The sequence below is a fragment of the Fukomys damarensis genome, unplaced genomic scaffold (genome assembly GCF_012274545.1).
Source record: "Fukomys damarensis isolate Sample0158 unplaced genomic scaffold, DMR_v1.0_HiC HiC_scaffold_16, whole genome shotgun sequence".
Taxonomy (NCBI): domain Eukaryota; kingdom Metazoa; phylum Chordata; class Mammalia; order Rodentia; family Bathyergidae; genus Fukomys; species Fukomys damarensis.
In genome coordinates, this window is record NW_022900928.1 from 83,578,146 (window position 1) to 83,598,997 (window position 20,852).

At 40.7% G+C, this 20,852-nt stretch overlaps 1 protein-coding gene across 3 annotated transcripts in view; it reads left to right on the forward strand.

Annotated features, from left to right (window-relative positions):
* Esyt2 (extended synaptotagmin 2) overlaps positions 1 to 20,247 on the forward strand; it is a 78,673-nt gene extending 58,426 nt beyond the window's left edge. For 2 of the 3 annotated variants that reach the window (XM_010641689.3, XM_033764440.1), the window contains 10 exons: positions 393 to 455; positions 3,886 to 3,960; positions 4,843 to 4,929; positions 11,221 to 11,370; positions 12,447 to 12,826; positions 15,240 to 15,338; positions 17,508 to 17,639; positions 18,263 to 18,368; positions 19,158 to 19,207; positions 19,309 to 20,247. In XM_010641689.3, coding sequence (XP_010639991.1) covers positions 393 to 455; positions 3,886 to 3,960; positions 4,843 to 4,929; positions 11,221 to 11,370; positions 12,447 to 12,826; positions 15,240 to 15,338; positions 17,508 to 17,639; positions 18,263 to 18,368; positions 19,158 to 19,207; positions 19,309 to 19,354 — 1,188 coding nt within the window. In that variant the 3' untranslated portion in view covers positions 19,355 to 20,247. The remainder of the gene's footprint in view (positions 1 to 392; positions 456 to 3,885; positions 3,961 to 4,842; positions 4,930 to 11,220; positions 11,371 to 12,446; positions 12,827 to 15,239; positions 15,339 to 17,507; positions 17,640 to 18,262; positions 18,369 to 19,157; positions 19,208 to 19,308) is intronic. The other variant, XM_010641698.3, reaches the window with a different exon arrangement.
* Positions 20,248 to 20,852: the final 605 nt, after the last annotated feature.

The window sequence follows — 20,852 nt, forward strand, 5'->3', positions numbered from 1 at the left end:
CACTTGAGAATGACAGCTCCGAGGCTGCAAGTGTGTAGCATATAAGGCTACCAGTTGTGATGCTTTCAGGGATTTACTTGGCAAAGGATAATAAACAGAGCCCTTTCCTAAAGCCTCATTCCTGCATTTTTCAAATCCCAAAGGATAAGGGTGATGGGGAGAAAAAGATTATTGAACATAAGGAAATGTGTTTGGATGTTTCTAGATTAAAGATTCACTCTAAGATAAGATCTTGGGCATAAGGAATTTAATGGTTGCTTGTGTAATTCTTGGAAATTTTGTTTAATTGTTTTGGTTTATTCTCATGAGATTTCATGTCATTAACCTTACATAAACTCCTCAGTGCATGTTTTATTAACCCTTGGTGTATTCGTTTTCTTCTGACCTGAAAGAGTAACCCATTAGGCTTTAACCCTCGTGTCTTGAAGAAGGCTGCGGTTCAGAGAGCGTTCAAGGTAAACGCAGTGTTCCCTCAAGGTTGCAGTGTCAGTCCAGACATATTGAAAGAGATGGTGTCTAACGCTCACACGTGTGGCAAACTCCTTCCACCCTGACGCAGTAACTTGTCTGGTGGGGGACATCCCACTTGTTTATCCAAGAATTGATGATTTGAAGATGAATTTGGTAAGCTGCAATATGATAAATCAGATTCTTTCCTCTTGGCCTTATTTGGATTTGAGTTTGTGAAATGGTGATCTGTGATATAAAGATATACCTTGCAAACCATGAATACACGTGTAAGAAGTCACCTCTTCCAATATGTTAAGTAGCGGCCTCTCTTGAGTCAGCCTCACAGCTTTGGTACTGTGGGTTTGGGTGATAGATCATTCTACAACTTTAAATCTGATTAAATGAGGTGTATTGAAAACTCAGCTCCACTACCTAAAACACAACATTAGTGTGCCTTTTCTGATTAAATTGTCAAAAGTTTTCTATGACTTAAAAATGTCTTACTATTTTTTTCCTCCAATTTCTCTGAACATTTAGGATTAAATAGTTGGGGGAAGGGATTTTTAAATGTAATTTTGTTAAGAAAATTTCCAGCAAAACAGGAATGATTTTTAATGGTATCCCTGAGAACAGTGAAGGAAGAGGAGAAAGGACTGCTTCCTGCTGTGCTCTGTGTTAGCCCTTTTCCATCCTTGGGTCGAGCCTGTGAGCGCTTGTCAGCAGGCATACAGCCTGCACCTGTGCACCCGGAGCTGGAGGACTTGCCAGCACTGGGCCGGCACCATCCTTTGTTCTCTGACACCTGCCAGTGAGAGCAGTGTCAGCCAGAAGCCTCTGAAGTCAGACTGCTCCTCCATTTGCCCTTTGGGGACACTTAATTCACTCTTTTTTTATAGAGTGGAAGTCCTATCTTCTCCATGGGACTACTGAGCAAATTAAAATAATGCAAATAAAAGTGCTTTAGGCAGGAAAATGGATATGTTATAATTGTCATGTTACTGTATTGGCACATTGAAGCCTAACACTGAGATTCTGGAAATTATATCATCCCTTCTACAGATGGAAACACAAATGCAGGTGACAAAACATGTATGTCCCAGTAATGGAGAGGTAAAGAACTGAGATTTGAATTCAAGACAGTCTGACTGGAAAGTTTATAATTTCATTATATTTTGTGCCTTTGACTTGTGCTGAGACATTTTGAATATTATGTCATGGTAGAAAACAGTGATTTAGCCTTACTTTATATAATCTAAAGTCATCCATTTTAAGATATACCATTATTTTCTGTACCACTAAAACAGATTATAAAGCCAAGTGTTATGGCACATGCCTGTAATCCAAACATTTTGGGAGGCTGAGACAGGAGAATCACAAGTTCAAGCCCATCCTGAGCAATTTAGTGATCTAATGAGATGCTACTTCAAAATTAAAAATTAAAAGCAGGGGGTTGGGGGATAAGGCTGAGGATATAGCTTAGTGCAAAAGCTCTGAGTTCAATCCCCAGCACCACAAAGGAGAAAAAAAAAATGGAGGAAAGATGGAGAAAGATTATAAATTTGATAGTGTTTGCTGAGAGAATTTTTAGAGTTAGGATAAACATAGATTTTTTTTTTTTTACCTTGTCATGTACACGTATGTATAAAAGAAAATAAATTGGTTAATGCGATAAAATAAATTGGTGTTAAGAACTGTCTCACTACTGCACAATGCCCCAAACCAAGCACATATTCACAGATGCAGTGATTTAAGCAAGACAGGAGTCCATGGCCTTGGCTCTGCATTGCTGTCTGCATTCCTACCCTGGATGGGGCAGGCATGGTGCAGGCCCTCCTTCAAGGCCAGAACTCATTACTCCATGCTGACTGCAGGGCATGGTGGTGGAGGAACTTTATTCACAGCTAATTATCCATAGCTAAAACTTAGGGGTTCCAACATCAAAGGAAGAGAAAGAAAATTCAAGAGAAAAATCAGTGGTTTTGCCACAGTAGCCTATAGCCTTGGATATTTTTTTAACAGTATTTATTTCATTTTACAGAATTCATTCACATCAGAAAGATGAACCAGAAATAGATTATCACAGTAGGTTTGGGCTAGTAATACTTTTTCAATACTCATATGATTTTGACACCTATTTCCATTATTGCTGCAGTGTTGAGGACTCTAAAATTATTTACTAAAAAACATTTTGTGATCTAATTAATTTTCACTAACAGATTTTTAACTACACCTTCTTGTGGGGCTAAGTTGTAAATAAACCTCATGTCACATATCTGTTTTGTTTTATTATGCTTTCTTCTATCAGCTATTTGTACTAAAGAATGCTTCTTACTATTAAATTTTTATTGGCTTAAATTAATGCAGTTCTAAACAGAAGTCCTTTTCTCATTAGCATTAGCAGCTATTAAGCAAGATTTGATGTCTGATAGCTGCTTATGTTTGAAAGGAGGATGCTAGATTAAAAAATGCAAACCATGCATCTGAAACTTTATAGCATATTATTACTCCAACTGGAGAAGTATTCTGAACTACCATTCTTTTACTTTTGTCTTTTCCCATGTTTTTGTTTCTATTTACTATATACTTTATTCATTTTGTTATTCTAATAAGTACTGAAAACTGTAAGTAACATTAAAAAGTTTTTAAAGATTCAGTTTTCCCAAAGTAACTTTCTTAAAAATAATACAGTATAACTTTTAAAAGTAGAGTGCAATCTGGGTGCAGTGGTGCATGCCTGTAATGCCAGCACCCTAGGAATCTGAGGTAGGAGAATGACAAGTTTGAGCCTATTTTACCAACTTAACAAGGGCTTGTCTCAAAATAAAGAGATTCAAAAGAGGCTTGGAATGTAACTCAGTGCACGAGCCCTTGATTCAATCCCAAGCACTGGGAGAAAAAAAACAAACAAACATGTAGCTCAGAACAGTGGTACGTGCGTGTAGTTCTGGTTACTTAGGAAGCTGAGACAAAAAGATTGAATCCAAGAGTTTGAGACCAGCCTGGGCAACAAAGTGATACTCCATCTCAAAAAAAATAAAGCCAGGTATGGTGGTGCCTGCCTGTAATCTCAGCACTCAGGAGACTGAGGCAGGAGGATCACTGCAAATTCAAGGCCAACCTGAACTACATAGCAAGACCCTATCTCAAAACAAAACAGAAACAAAAAAAAAAAAGTTATATAAAAAAGAAAGGCAAATAGAATTTTCTTAATTTGTTTCATAGTAGAAACAGTTATGGGTCCAAATGTGCTTAGCAATTATTTTCCAGTTATTATTTTTTAGCAATTATTTTCCATTTAAGTTGTTCCCAGATATCTTTTTCTGTATCTGAAGTATCATAGGTAAAAAGAAATGAGTCTTAATATCATTTTTAGTAAGTTGTGTTTCTAAAATGTCCCTATTTATTTTGTCTGTTTTTGTGTTTGTTTTTTAATAGTCAGAGAAGAAAATAAACAGCAACCCAAATCCTCTTGTCCAAATAACAGTTGGTCACAAGGCTCAGGAGAGTAAGGTAAGGTACTGATGTTTACCTGGTTTTATGAGACTTTTTCACATACTCATATTTATCCCTGTTGCCAGCAAGCGAAAGTGTTCAGTTTTATGGTAAATTAGATGTCAAGACCTTTGCTTTTTATGTTTTTATTTTTTTCTCCTTAAGAGCGTTGAAAAATATCATGCAAATATGCTTTTTCTTGATTTCATGGGTAAATAAATCCCCACATTTCTTTTGTGCACTGCATAAATATTTAAAGATAAATATTAAGCCAGCAGTGCATAAAATTCAACAAATGTAGCTAGCTTCAAGAATTCAGGAGCCAGGCATGATGGCACATGTCTGTAATCCCAGAATTTTAGGAGGTACCGCAGGAGGATTGTAAATTTGAGCCCAGCCTAGGCAACTTAGCTATTTAGTGAGACCCAGTATCAAAATAAAAAGTTTCTTAAAAGCAGTGGGGATATAGTTCAATCCTAAGTACTACACACTCATACATGCAGAAAGATGACATTGCTACTGCAGTATATAATATGTTTTTCGTTCCAGATTTAAGGGAAAGTATTTCAGAATTGATTCTGTTATAAGCCATTGTTTACATTTAATGGTTAACCCTTTAAAAAGGCCATGTGTGTTGGTGTGCCAAGCACTGAGGCCCCTGAGCAGATGAAGTCTCTGTCACGGCACACTGACTTCCCCAACAAACTCAGAAGCTTTGAACCACCTCTCAATTTTTAATGCCTTTCACACTTACTGATATAAGGGCACATACTCAGTAAATATGTCTTAGAGTTTTAAAGTTGTTCTGTGCTTCTGAACATTTTAAATGAGTAAGCACAATATCGGTAGCTCTTTGCTACAGAAAAGGTCAGAGAGATGATATTGATATATTTCTTCCAGATTCGTTATAAAACCAGTGAACCTGTGTGGGAGGAAAACTTCACCTTCTTCATTCACAACCCCAAACGGCAAGATCTTGAGGTTGAGGTATGTTGTTTGTATATTTTCAGTGATCTGTTGAAATATAATTGACCTACTATAAACTACCCATATATAAGGTGTACAATCTGCTGGATTATGACCTACATACAAACACCCATGGACCCATTATCACAATCAAGATAATATATCCTTTAAAAAAGTTCCTTCTGTGCCCCATACATCTCCACACACCTCTCAGATCTGCCTTATACTATACCACTGTAAATCACTGTTCTCATTTCCTGGAATTTTATATAAATGGAATTTTATAGTTTGTGGGGGTTTTTTGCGTGCACTATTTCATGTAATTATTGTGTTGTTGCAGATATGAGTAGCTTGTCCTTTTTTAATTGCTGGGCAGTGTTACATGGGATGGATGTGCCACAACTGGTTTATCTATTCACTTGTCAGTAAAAGCTTGTTAAAGGTTGGGTTCTTCCTGCCTAGATCCATCCCAAATCAGTCTGCTATGAGTATTCAGTCTTTGAGTGTCCCTCCATTCCATAGTCTGGGCATATGCCTAGGAATAGACTGTTGGTGCATATTTAGCTTCTCCATACCATGACTGGTTGTCCCCAAAGTGGAGGTGCTATGGGACACTCCATCACAGTGCATGACAGTGATGCCTTCTGCACACCTTGCCAAGATTCCAATTAGTGGATAAGAAGTACAGCAACCCAAACCTACAGCTTCTTACACATGGACGCATGGTTGGTTCTAGTCTGAACTGTGGGCCATATTATAAGAACACAGAGTACAGTACAGTCAGACATTTGCGTGTGTGTATGTGTGTGAGAGAGAGAGAGAGAGAGAGACAGACAGACAGACAGACAGACAGAGACAGGATCTTCCTGTGTGATTCAGGCTGGCCTTGAAATGAGCACCACCACACCTGGCACAGTAAGACTAATTTTGAGAGTACATGAGAGACCACATTCAATCACTTTTATTGTACCATATTGTTAAAAGTTGTTCTGTATCCCGGAAATTAGCATAGTGGTTCTACACCTGCCTGGCAAGCACAAGGTCCCAAGTTTGATCCCCAGTACAAAAAAAAAAGTTGTTCTGTTTATTGTTCATCTCTCACTGTGTGTACTTTATAAATTAAACTGCATCACTGATATGCATACATGGGAAAGAAATAGCACATGTCAGTTCTATGCTCTCTGCTGTTCCGAGTGTCCCCTGATGTGTGTCCTCATCTGGGAGGGTGACAGCAGCATCTTGTGGTCTCAGTGTGATCTAATGATGAGGGCATCTTTTCATACGTTCACTTGCCGTCTGTGTCTTCACTATAGAGAAGTGTCTTCAATTCCTTTGCCTATTTTGGAGAGTTAGGTTACTTATCTTCTTAATGCTAAATTGTAAGATTAATATATCCTTAAAAACTACTTTTTTGGATGTGTTTTCTACATTAATTTCTGCTTGATTTTCCATTTTACAAGTGAAGTCAAGCATGGAAGCACACGTCCGTCATCCCTGCTACTCAGGAGGCTGGGACAGGAGGATCTCAAGTTCAAAGCCCATCTGGGCCACTTAGTAAAACCCTACCTAAAAATAAAACAAAAAGGGATGGGGATTGTAGTTCAGTGTTCCCTGGTTTCAAGCCCCAGGATCACAAAAACAAACAACAAAAAATGTGTTTGGAAAAGCAGAAGTTTAAAATTTGACACAGTTCAGTTTATCACCCTTTTCTTTTTAGTTTATCCTCTTTGTGTCCTATTTAAGAGATATTTGCCAGACCATTGGTTCTTAAGCCTTTGTCTTCTCTGTCTTCTGGAGGTTATGTTTCTAACTTTACACTTAGGTGTAACTCAGGTGTAACTCACTATGTCCAGTGAGTTTTCCTTTACAAGATAAGGGAAGAGTCATTGTTCTTTTCTTTTTCTCAGATAGATAGCTGTCCCATTGTTCAGCATCATTTGTTGAAGAGCTGATGCTGTACCTTTTTAATGAGCTCGGTGACCATGGGGACAGAGAGCTCCAAGTGAGGGTCTGCTTCTGGAGTGCCTTCTGCCACACTTTCCTGAACCTCTGTCCTGTGTCAGGACCTCGGTCTTCATCACTGGTGCTCTCTGCCCGGATTCTAGACTCAACTGATGCTAGGATCAGGCTTTGTTTTCATGTTTATGTGCTTGTGGTGCCGAAAATGGAACCCAGGGCGTCACTCATGCTAGGCAAATACTCTAGCACTGAGCTACACTCCCAGCCTTATAATCCTCCTGCTTCAGTCTCTCTTTTTTTTGTACTAGGGATCAAACTGAGGACCTTGTGCTTGTGAGGCAGGTGTGGTGCCGCTAACCTAAGCCCCCAGCTGCCTCAGTCTCTTGAGTAGCTGGAACTTTGTTAATAGTTGTCTTAGTGATTCTAAGTCTGCATTTCCATGTGAGTTTTAGTATCAGATTGTCAGTTTATGCATAAAATCTGTTAAAATCTTTATGAGAACTTCATTAAGTCTATAGATAAAGTGAGTGGAATTGACATCTCAACATTGTGAAATCTTTCAATCTATAGAAACATTGTATTCCAGGGTCCGGGGGATTTAGCTCAGTGATTCCACTGCCTGCCTTGCAAGCACAAGATCCCAAGCTGGATCCCAGGTACCAAAAAAGCAGAAAAAGAAAAGAAACATTGTATTCCATATATGTAGGTATTTAACTTCTCTCACCAGTGTTTTATACTTTTTAATGTACATTATACATCACATACATCTTTGCTTATCTCCAAGTGTTTTCAAACTTTTTAGCAATATTAGAAATGGCATTTTTCTCTTTTTAACTAGGATATAATTATTTTTTATGTATTGATATGATCTCAAAACCATGCTAAACTTGCTTCTTCTTTTTTTGGTGTGGGGGGGTGCAGGGACTGAACTTGTGACCTTGAACTTGCAAGGCAGGTGGCAGAACCACTGAGCTAAATCCCCGACCCTAAATTTGCTTCTTCTTAGTTCTAGTAGCTGTTTGTATCTTAGGATTTTTCATGGGGACAGTCATGCTGTCTGATAGTAATCACACTTGTACTTCTCATTCCCATCTGGATGCCTTCACTTACTTTTCACAACTACTAGCTCTGCTCAGCCTGGCAGGGTGCAGGGTTGGTTCAAGAAAACCCTGGCCCCTGCCCTACGTGCCTTCTGTCTGGTTGAGAAGTTTCTTTCTAATCCTTCCCATTTGTAATCATGAATGAATGTTGAATTCACTAAAGGTGATAAAAATCTTTATGTAGTTTTCCAAGTTTGTAGCTATGGTGAAAACATCATTGGTTCTCAGATGTTAAATAAACCTTAAAACCTTTGGTTTTCAAGGTTAGCATTTGAAAACCTGCTAGCAAACCTTTATTCAGGAATAAGCCTTACTTGGTTATGATTGTTAACATTTTTTAGATCTTAGTTATAAAGGCTACTGATCAGTAATTCTGTTTTCTTTTTTTTTGGTACCGGGGATTGAACTCGGGTCCTTGTGCTTGCAAGGCAGGCCACCGAACCACTGAGCTAAATCCTCAGCCCCTAGTAATTCTGTTTTCTTATGGTGTCTTTTTTTTTTAGTTTGGTATCGTGATAATGCTGGCATGGTGAATTGAGTGTCGCCTCCTCTTGGATTTCCAGAAAGACTTGCTTAGAATCTGAATAGCTTGTCTTATATGCTCAGTAGCCTGTACTTTTATTTGTAAGAAGATGTTTCAGTTCTGTCAGTGCATACATAGAGCTATAGGTTATCTATTTCTTCCTGATGGGTTTTGTTATTTTTGCCATCCGGGGAATTCATTCATTTCCTTTATATTGCTGACCTTTGGTAGGACTGTTCTTTAGCGCTAGAGGTGTACCCCTCAGAAGGCATGGTCTCCCTCCTAGTAGCACAGTAATGTTTGTATTCTCCCCTCTCCTTCCCACTCAGTCTGGCAAGAGGTTTATTGATTTTTGTTTGTTTTGTTTTATTTTGGGAAACAAGGTCTCACTGTAGTCGAGGCTGGCCTTGGACTCAGCCACTCTCCTGCCTCTTCCTCTGGAGTGCTGGTATTACAAACCTGCACCACCATGCCCAGCTAGATATAGTTCTATTTAAATTCTGCTTTAGCTACATTTTGACTTCTTGTGGTTTCATTTGTATTCCTTTTGATAGTTCCCCTTTTGATTATTATTTCCTTAATAAGTTCTCTGATTTTTCTTGATTCACAAGTTATTAAAGTTCTGTTATTTCACTTCCCAGTGTTTGGGGATTTTTTTTTTTTTGATCTCTAGTTTTAATTTCAGCATACAGTGTTCAGAAAACATACTTGATATGACTTGAGCCCTTTTCCTTTGAGACTAGTTTTGTGGCCTGGTGTTGTACCTCTTGGTTCCTGCCAGAATCTTACCCAGAGTGCCTCTTGCTGTGAGACATATGCTCTCTGGACATCCATTGCCACAGTGGGTGGTGGTAGTACTGCTCAGGTCCTCTGTTTCCTCCTCGTTTTCCCATCTATCTGCTGTGTCAGGGATTAAAAGCTTGGAGCTTGAATGTGTACCCTTTTCTATGACTCCATATGTTTTTCCTTTTGGTTTGTTTTTGCCCCATGCATCCAGGATGTCTTTAAACAGATGTTAACCATTGTTGACAGCTATGCCCTGGATCATTATTTCTGTTTGTTGTTCTGTATCTTCATATATATCCTATTTTGTTCAAAATAATTTTATTTTACCCAATTCTTCCTTCATAAATTCTATTTATTGACCGTTGATTGATTAATTGAGACTGGATCTCACCGTGTAGTTTATCTTTAGACTGGTCTTGAGGTCACTGTGTAGCCTAGGCTGGCCCCAAACTCACAGTGATCTCCTGCCTCAACCTCCCTAGTGCTGCTATTATAGGTATGCACCACCATGCTGGGCCTCCTTCTTAAATTCTTAAAATAATCTGCACTTACTGGATCTTGAATTTTAAAAATAAGTTTTGTTTTTTTGGTACCGGGGATTGAACTCGGGTCCTTGCGCTTGCAAGGCAGGCCACCAAACCACTGAGCTAAATCCCCGGCCCCTAAAAATAAGTTTTGAGGTTCTATGAACACTATATCATAGTTATTTCATTTAAATTGCTTCTCTGATTTTGTTTTGTTTTGTTTTGTTTTTTGAGACAGGGTCTCATGTATTCCAGGCTGCCCTTCAATTCATTATTTCCTAGGCTGGCCTCAAGCTCTCTGCAATCCTCTTGCTTCCACTTCCAAGTGCTGGGATTATAGGCATGCACCATCACACCTGGCTGATTATAGTTTTAAAAGAAATAAGTCAGGATTTTAGATTTTCCTGTGAAATTATATTTTAGCTTCTCTGACCATTTTCACAGCAGCTGTGAAAGCTGAAGAGTTCTTTATTTGATCATAGTTTTGTACAGCATGATGGGATTCTGCTTCATTTTACAGAGCTAATGCTAAATGGTTACTGTTATTCATGATAAAGAAATTACCATGCATTTAAAGTAGATATTATAAATGTTTGAAACTATCATGTAGATTTTGAATGGGGATGGCTTAAAAATTTTTACTTAAAAATGCATTTTGTCCATAAATTTCACCTATGCAAGCGCAAGGGCCTGAGTTCGATCCCCAGTATCCAAAAAAAAAAAAAAACCAGTGTCACCTATAGAAACTTCACACAGTGCTACCTATGGTCTTTTAATTCCATTTTCACTGACATTTCTTTCTAATCTTCAGATTTGTGTAGACCGTTACCTCCTAGCTCGTTTTTTGTAACAGATGCATAGAATGTAATATTCTTTGTTATGCTCATTGTGGTTTTGTCATGAGCAAATGTGAAACACATGTGGCAGATATTTTGCTTGCGACAGTTTTGTCTTGCTGAGAAAGTTTTCTGATATGTTGGTCATCTATGGAAATACTACTTTAAAAAATATGGCTGGAGCCAGGTGTGGTGGCACATGTCTGTAATACCAGCAACTTGAGGCTGAGGCAGGAGGATGGTGACGTTGAAGCCAGTTTGGGCAGCTTAGCAAGACCCTGTCATCAATTAAGTAATTAATTAATTATTTTCTTTTTGGTGCCGGGGATTGAACTTGGGACCTTGCGCTTGTGAGGCAGGTGACAGAACCACTGAGCTAAATCCCCAGCTTAAATTTTTTAAAAAGAGCTGGGAATGTAGCTCCTTGAGTTTAGTCCCCAGCTGGAGATGAGGAATATGGCCAAAATATCTTCTGGGTTCTTTTAAAAATATTCCTTAAAAGAGAATTTTTGTACCTTTCTACGTTTTCTGTAGTTTCTACACCTTTCCTGAGCTAAGTGTGTTTTCCATCCTGAATTCTGCAGGTCAAAGATGAGCAGCACCAGTGCAGTCTGGGGAGCCTGAGGATCCCACTCAGTCAGCTGCTGGGGAGTGAAGACATGACTGTGAACCAGCGCTTCCAACTCAGCAACTCAGGGCCCAACAGCACTTTGAAGATGAAGATTGCCCTCAGGGTACATCTGGCCCTCATCCTTACAGGAAACTGGTCAGGGTGGGAGGAAAAGGGGCTGCTGGAGTGCTGGTCCTGGGCTGGCCAGTGTGGTGGATGGTGCCATATGCCCAGGCAGTTCTGTGATGATGAAAACTATAGCTGAAGCAATATGCTCAGGGGAGAGAGCTTATTAAAACCTACAGAGAGTAGAACCTACATGGACTCAGTCTGCTAAGGGTGCAGTAGAAGTGGTCTCCTCGTACTGGCCAAGACTCTGGTTATTGACACAGCATTTTAGAAAGGACTGCAGTATCCCCAAGCCATAGATCCTACTGTCCTTTGGGCTAGTATTCCTGTTTCCTGACATCTGACTTGCTAATCCTGCAGAATGTAGGGAGGCTGCTGAATGTAAAGATGATTACTGCTGCTTTATTTCAGAAACAGAAAAAGTCCTCAGGCCATCTCTGTAGGCCATGTGTAGACTGTGCTCAGGGTCGTCATGGCCCAGCCCCACTGATGCTGCTCCAGACTGGGGGTGTGGCTGTCCCTTGACTGGTGCCACCTTGCTGATGGGGCAATCCTGCTGGATACCAGGTCTTCAGGACATTCTTCTTTTCTCTGCAAATTCCTGGTGCAAACATTGTATAGAGCAAGGGATTTAGGCTTCTGTCAAGGACTTGTAACTCAACAGGGTTCTGTAGGGAGAACATTTTCTCTCACTTGAGTAGGAATATGTATAAATAGAGGCAGATAAAGGAACACACAAAATAGTGCTTGTATTGGGAAGCAATGTTTTGATTACTTAACCTTTTTCTAAACTTTTTGTTTTGTTTTGTTTGTTTTTGTGGTACTGGAGATGGAATTCAGGACCTTGAGCTTACATGGGAGGCATGGTGCCACTAAACTAAATCCCCAGCCCTAAACTTTTTGTAGTATGGCGTTATTTTAATAATAGAATAGCTGAACAGATAAGACTGGATTTTTTAAATGTTTTGGGACAAGTTTTAAAGAAATACTTTTAGATAAATGCAGCTAGAGCCACTCAAGTATCAGGATGTTGCCAGTGTCACTGGTTTCAGTGTTTGTTTCCACTTCTAGGTGCTCCATCTAGAAAAGCAAGAAAGGCCTCCAGACTACCAACATTCAGCTCAAGTGAAACGACCCTCCATTTCCAAAGAAGGAAGGAAAATGCCTGTCAAGTCTCAGGTGTCTGCATCTCCAGCCACCAGTCGCAGCAGCACAGCTCCCTCCACACCCATCATCGGGGTCGGGGTCATAGAGAAACCTGGTGCAGAAGAGAAGGCCCAGCCCTCTGAGGCCGGCCCTCCAGCCCATCGTGACCTGGGCAGAAGCACCTCCAGCCTCCTGGCCTCACCAAGCCATACCTCTGTCAAAGAGCCTACACCTAGCATCGCCTCAGACATATCTCTGCCCATTGCCACCCAGGAGCTGCGGCAGAGGCTGCGACAACTAGAAAAGTAACTACATGCCCACTTTGTTGTTTATCAAGGCCAGCGAGGCAACTGACATATTGCAAGGGTTGCTATGAACACCATCAGAGTTCAGGTCCCACATACCACAGGGCTGTTCTTGACGCTGAGTTCAGCATATAACATGGGCTGTTGACACAGAGTTTATGACATAGCCTGGGGCTCGTTAGCACAGAGTTCAGGTCCACATACTACACTGCCATTGTTAACACTGCCACAGTTCACATCCGACACATACACAATGGCTGTTAGCCCTCGAGCTTGTTGTTAACATGCCCTCCGAGGGGAAGAATATATCATCTTAAATTAGCTGGAGAAATTTCAGGTTGTGTTGCACTTTTGCCTGCCTGAGTCTTTGACTTTCAAAATAAAACTTGTTGTGCTCACTTCTGCAGCACATAAACTAAAATCAAAATAAAACCTGTCACAGGGCATAATGGTGCACACCTGTAATCCCAGTCCTTGGGAGGCTGAAGCAGGAGGGTCACTGCCAATTCGAGGCCAGATGAGGCTACATAGTGAATTAAGGCCAGACTGAACTACATACCAAGATCCTGTCTCCAAAAAACCAGCTACTGGGCTGGGGATTTAGCTCAGTGGTTCCACCACCTGCCCCACAAGCACAATGACCCAAGTTTGATCCCTGGTACCAAAACAAAAAAAAAAGCTATTGTAACTTTCTACAGTAGCCCATGCTGTGTTTCCCAGATGCAGCATATACTTTTATTTTGGCTTTTATCCTCTTTTCCTCTTTACTCTGTCCAAGCTTCCTCTGCAGAGCCAGTTTCTCCCACTCTTACTTTCTTGAATAATCTTTGCTACTGTTAAAAGAAAATAAGACCTGTCATTTTCTAGGACCTCCTCATTTAAATATGAGGAAATGATGGAGTAAGAGCTATCACAAATGAAAATGACAGAAAAGGCCGGGCCTGGTGGTGCATGCCTGTAATCCCAGCACTTGGGAGGCTGAGGCAGGAGGATCATTGCAAGTTTGAGACCAGCCTGGGCTACATAGTGAGTTCCAGGTCAGTCTCAACTACATGTGAGACCCTGTCTCAAAAAACTAAAAAAAAAAAAAAAAAAAAAAAAAAAAAGAAAGAAAATTACAGAAAGCTAAGAGCTCTGAAGCTACTGAGCACCTCTCATGCCAGTAAGACAGACTCAAAGGGTGACTGTCAACTCCTAATGTGGGACAGGTGATGGTCTGGCAGAAAGCTTGGCTCTTTTTGTAGTGTAAGAATTGGCCCTGGTCTTTTATGTGGGGCCAGTGTCCAGGTACTCCTGACTAGTTCCTATTTGTCTTTGGGTGTTGGGTTTTTTTTGGGGCGGGGGTCGTGCCAGGGATTGAACTCGGGTCCTTGTGCTTGTGAGGCAGGTGGTGGAACCACTGAGCCAAATCCCCAACCCTGAGTGTGGGTTAATTAAGCTCTATGGTTCATAGATATGTTAATGGTTTCTTCAATAAGGTAGACTAGCCTAGTCATCACAAGCTTCAGATGTTAACGCTTCCTTTAGGTAGAAGTAAAATGACCTTTGAAACTGTTCTTCCTACTTGTTGGTAGAAGAGGTGTATTGTGTGGTGAGGAAACAGAAACAGACTTGGAGGCAAAGGTGAAAATGCTAACTGTGCCTGATGGTTAGGACAGCATCAGGAGGCACGAGGCCATGCCTGTGTCTATGAGGCCTTCTCTGATCCCATATACTTTTTCCTTCATTCTTTTTCTTTTTCTTTTTTTGTTTTTTTTGAGACAGGCTCTCACTATGTATTTGAGACTGACCTGGAACTCACTGTGTAGCCCAGGCTGGTCTCAAACTCACAGCGATCCTCCTGCCTCAGCCTCCCAACTGCTGGGATTACAGGAGTGTGCCACCATGCCCAGCTCTCCTTTATTCTTTTTCATATCCATTGTTTTTGGAAAAAAGAATTTTGTCTCTTCTCTCTAGAAGAAAACAGTTTTAAATGAGAAACCACCTGTTCTCAGGGCTGCAGTTTGGGGAGTAGCTAAATGACCTTGGAGGATACTGAGTGAGCACAGTCACTGTCCCAGAGCTTGTTCCCCAAGCAGAGAGTAGAAGGAGGGTATACTGGGGCTCACCTGGGGGTATAGGGCTGGTGATAGTCAAGGTAGACTGCTGAGCAAAGGCCAAAGAACTGGTATCCAACAGAGAGATTTATCTCCTTTTACTTTGGCCTCTCAGTGGAATATTACTGATTTTGATTAATTTAGTTGTATTGAACCCTCATGTGAAATACAACTTCAATTCAACTTATACCCAAAGTTTCAAATTCTGTTTAAGTTCATGGGTAATCTAAATTCTTTCTGTCTAGATAAATGTGCATTACCTTGCTATGTGTATTGTGCCACTGTACATACCTGGTGACCTGCTCTGCTTCCCACAGTGGCACAATGCTGGGGCAGTCTCCACTGGGGCAGATCCAGCTGACCATCCGGCACAGCTCCCAGAGAAACAAGCTCATCGTGGTGGTACACTCCTGCAGGTAAGTGGTGCCTGCCTCCTTCTTGACCCAGGACACAGGACTGTAAGTGCTGCTGCTGGCCCCCAGGCGGGGCACACATGGCTCTTTTAAGAGCAGAACAACTGGACCTGCTTCCTGTGCTGCTGGAAGTTCTGATCCTTTCTTTAGTACGAAATCTCTCTTCAACTACGATGTAGAGCAAACAGATAAAATCAGTATATTTCATAGGTGTGAATTATGTTTAGTGATTTTGTTTTATCCTGTGGTAGTTTGAAGGAGGGGAGAGTTGGGGAAAGACTCTCTCATTGACTTATTAGAATATTTTCTTCTCTCAAAAGAAGTATAAGCAAACTGAAGAACATTTTTGCTTTTATTAATAATTGCTAGGTTGTTTATAACATACAAAAATGCATGTAAAACAGCTTAAATGTGTTAAAGATTTCCCCAGTCTATGGCAAAGCTGAAAAACCTCAATGAGCTATTTGAATGATTAAAAAAAAAAGAAACATTAAAGAGAATTTTGAGAGAATCAGTCATCATTCTATCCCCCTCACAAGCACATATGCCTCCTATATGTATCCACAGACACATACATGCATGCATGTGCACACGTCATTCATGTCTTACATTCTCTTCTGGATTCTGGTCTTTACAACCCTGTATTTTTCACTACTAAAATCCCAGTAAATAACTTATTCCTTTTTTGTTCTTAACATTACTTTACAAACATTTCTGTTGTATCTATAACCATGTTAGTGGCTTTATAATGCTCCCTTGAATTGCTATAATGTAATTTATGCAAGTATATAATATGCCTTCTTGGATATCTGTATTAATGTAATTTTGATGATGAACTTGTTTTGAACTATTTTTTTGGATTTAATTTCCAGAAGTAGGAAAATTTGGATCAAAAGATCAAAAAAGTTTTTAGGTTTATGATAGGTATTACTGTAGTCTTCGAAAGAAGAGCATACAGTTGACAGGTTATTCCAAGGATATGGGTGTACCTTTCCCCCCCACAGTCAAAAAATTTTATTTATCTAGTGTAGTATGCCAATTTTGTAAATCTGAAGTGGGATGACAGTGTTGCTTTAGTTTGTATTTGATTAAGGATAATGGTATGGGCCATTTGACAGTTGTTTAAAATAATGATATAGGGCCAGGGATTTATCTCAGTAGCACCGTGCTTGCCTCACAAGTGTATGGTCCTGAGTTCCATCCCTGGTACCAAAAAAATAAAGATATAAATATTTAGCATTTATAAAAGCCTGTAGGAGCTGGTACCCACCTATAACTTGGGAGGCTGAGGCAGGAAGTTCGAGGCCATCCTGGGCTATATAGTGAGACCTTATCTCAAAACAAACAAAAAATAATAGAATAAAAACCTGTAGGAAACAGGGAAATAAAATTAGTAAACATAGAATTCAGTTCAGTGACTATGTTGTTCCTTGTATGTTCTTGCCACTGAGATTATTGCTCAGAGAGAGGCCATGACGAGTGCCGATCAACACCTGCCCACTGACTGCTGGTTACCAGTCAGTGCAGAGCCCAGAGTGGTCGTGAGGACAAGTTCTAGACTGGTCTGGCCCATTTCCGTTGTCCTAGGCAAAGAGCAGGGCAGGCTGAATGGAGGAGGTGGGTCCTGTGCAGGGGCTAGATGGGTGAAAGTGAATGGCCAGGCAGGCAACAGAGGGAACCAGGATGCCACACAGGACACGTGGGGCCGGTTCGCTTGGCCAAAGCCTGACTTGTTTCTTCATCTGGATAAACCACTAGAAATGTGATGGAAAGACATGTTAGAAGCAGAGCAAGGACCTGGAATGTCCCCCAGACTCTGAACTCTGGAAATAAGAGTCAAGTTGCCTCTGGCAAAGCCATTGAGAGAGAAGCCAGCAGGCAGGTGTGGGGAAGGCCTCACAGAATGTGCTGTCAGTTACTCCTCACTGTCCTTTGTCACCCCCCCCACACACACACACACATAAACATGCACACACAGATGCTGGGGATGCAGCCCAGGGTCTCTTGTATGACAGGCAAGAGCTCAAACACTGTGCTACACCCTAGCTTTCTTGTTTCTTCTTGGTATTTAGATATATATGAAATCAAAATGTGATACAGCAAATGTGAATGCAATAGTGCTCTCATTTTCTTAAATTCTAATATATAATTTTTTCTGGTCCATGTTACAAGAAATCTCATCGCTTTCTCAGAAGATGGCTCTGACCCATATGTCCGCATGTATTTATTGCCAGACAAGAGGAGGTCAGGGAGGAGGAAAACACACGTGTCAAAGAAGACGTTAAACCCTGTGTTCGATCAGAGGTATGATATATACTCCCTCGGCTGAGGGAGACGGGTGAAGTGAGCAGAGCCAGGCCTTAGAAGTGCCTTTGAGTGCCTAAGGCATGCAGCCAGTGCTCTGCCAAGAAGTATAAGGGGCAGACTCCACCACAGTGTAGCACATGTACACTTGTTAATAATCATTTTAAACTTCTTATCTGAATGCTAAACATAATAAAGGAAGTTACAAATCCTGTTAATGGGGATCTATTCTATAGCAACATAATAATATTACATTTTGCAATTCTGTTGAGTGTTCCAGCTTAGCAGAGGCTGGCACTGTTAGTGTGGTCAGTCTCATGGGTCCAGGCATCCTCGGACCATGGTCTGTCCATATGTTGTACTCTGGCAGCATTTTGCAAATAGTAAATCAGTGTTGGTTCAGCTGTCTTATCTCTAAAGTTGCTCCTCACTTGCCTATATTTTCACTCTAGTAAGTAAGTTAAAGAGCAGACTCGTGCCCTACACACACTAAAAGGAGAACCTGATTTTACAAGGACAAAAACATAATTTTTAAAATGATCTCATAGGCAGAAACACAGTTTTTAGTTGAAAGAAGATACAGTACAGCAGAATTACAGAGAAAGTTCCTTGGTCCCTCGCAGCTTTGATTTCAACGTGTCACTCCCTGAGGTGCAGAGGAGAACACTGGATGTAGCAGTGAAGAACAGCGGCGGCTTCCTGTCCAAAGACAAAGGGCTTCTTGGCAAAGTAAGCATAAGGAAATCTTCACAGGTTACTACACTTAGCACAACTAAAACCCTTCTCTGAAGGGCACACACATTAGCAGAAAGGGCAAGCTTATCCTACAGCTAGTGCTATTTGTAAAATAGTGTGCTAAATACTTGGTTCAGGCTGAAGATATTTCTTAAGTTATTCTCATTGGTTTTATGTATTCATATTATTAGCTTATTAATCATACTGATAGCAAGAACTTTTAGTTGAAAAAGACTGATTTTTCAAGCTTTTAAATTTTTGTTCAATACAACATTGTAAAAACCACAAAGGAAAATCATCTCATCCAACCCACTTCCCCCACTGGTTACACTGCTCTCTCTCCAGCAAGTCCTTAGCTCATCTCTGTCCATGTTCACCATTAATTTTTGAGTAAGTTTACGTCTTCCTCAGTCCTGTGTACATCAGCATCAAGCCAGGGAAGTGTGTTGCACAATAAACCCATGTGTGCTGTCAGCAGCACCAGTAACAAGCTGTCTGTACAGTTGCTGCCCTTGACAACATCACGCAGCATCCAGGGACTGTCTTCACTGATGTTTCATGATAACTTAGTTATACAACTGCTGGAGACAGGTGGGATCTCTTGGTTATAATCAAGCATAATCTATTACAAATTAATCATTAAGGTAAAAAAGAATAAAAATAAGTCTCGACAAAAGGGGAAGAGAGCTCCATATTGCTAGATTAAGACAGGAGACGATTAGACAGGCAGCAGATCTAAAAGGAACTGCCCAGCCCATTTCAAAAAGCACTCTCTTTCCCCAGGTGCTGGTGGCTCTAGCATCTGAAGAACTCGCCAAGGGCTGGACCCAGTGGTGAGTTTCCTTACCCCAAGTAGTGGCAGGGCTAGGTTCTGGGTGTATATTCAACAGGCTGTGAGCCTGACCCCTCTGCCATGCTCTCTGTGCTTTCTCAGGTATGACCTCACAGAGGATGGGACGCGACCTCAGGTGGTGACGTAGCCATGTTGGATGCGAGGCAACCTCTTCAGTGACCACCTGCCCACTTCTACTCAGACACACCCTCTCACAGATGTACCAATGTTATTTTTATAATTTCGTGTATTTCATTATATATACCATAATAATTTTATAAAAACTTGGCATTTTAGGCAAATTTGGCCAATACTATTGTTGACTTTGCTGAGTTTCCTCCAGGCTTGGCTAGCTGCTTGCTGTGTGTGCAGTGGGATGCGGTCATCTGCGCCCACTAGGAGGCCAGCACCTGGACGTGTGTTGCTGTCTTGTTTGTACAGCACTGTAGTGCACCATGCTATGTAAATAGACTATTTTTTTTATAATGTCTACACGCTGGTTTTGATTCTGAAAAAGAATGGATCAAAGAAATACATATTTTCTTCTAAAACTTACTGAATTCTTATGGCAAATACTCATTTTCATCTTTGCAGCAAAACATTCTCAGTAACATATTTCGTGTTGTTTCTTTATAAAAGAAAAAGGTGAAAAGATCAGTAAATATTACGATATTTCTGCCCATTATTAAAAAGTGTTCAAAGTATTAACATTTTCATAAATATAAAGTCAAGGCTTACAAAGAAACAAAATATCCAGGGAATCATCATGGTTCATAAATCATGTGTGCTGCTTTGGAATTTCTCACATAAAAAGAAATATCTTCAGTGTATTCCACTAGCTTGTTGGAACTTGTTCACAAAGTAGTGAGAGACACATGTCATGCTGCCAGAGCCAGGGACAGCCTTTCCATGTTAGCATTGAGCGGCTGTCACAGACGGCTTGGTCCCGTTTCCACCCTTTGAGGGCCGAAGTGCACAGTGTCATTTTATTTTTTTATTTATTTTGTTTGTTTGTTTGTTTTTTGTTTTTTTGAGACAGGGTCTGACTATGTGGTTGAGACTGACCTGGAACTCATGTAGCCCAGGCTGGTCTTGAACTCACAGTGATCCTCCTCCCTTAGCCTCCTGAGTGCTAGGATTACAGGCATGCGCCCACCACGCCCAGCTCACAGTCATTTTAAAGCTGTGAGGTTGAGATACTGAGGTGAGCAGGGAAAGCATCATGGTAAGAGCTGATAGCCACTCACTAATGGGGTCTCGTGAGCGTTAGCTCCACATCCCACACACAGAACCACTCGTTGCTGCTACTGCCGCCACACCAGGGGCAGGCCTGCTTGGGGCCCAGCTCTGTTCTGTTGCCTGCAGGACCTGCTGCTCCTCACTGTGTCCTACATTTCATTTTTTGCCACGACTGACCATTTATCAGGGTATTGTTATATAGTTTTCATTTTGGAGTCTTTTCTTTTTAGATTTTTAAAAGCATGTTTTATATACTTCAGTGTCCCCAAAACCTCTTGTAAGGTAAAGCTGTGTAGCAGTGTTATAAGCTATGCGTATCTATAAAGGAAGTATGCGCAGAAAGAGGCTTCAATATGCATTTTAAGCTACAGTAGGAGAGGGGGCTTTCTTAGCCATTAGAACCTGTG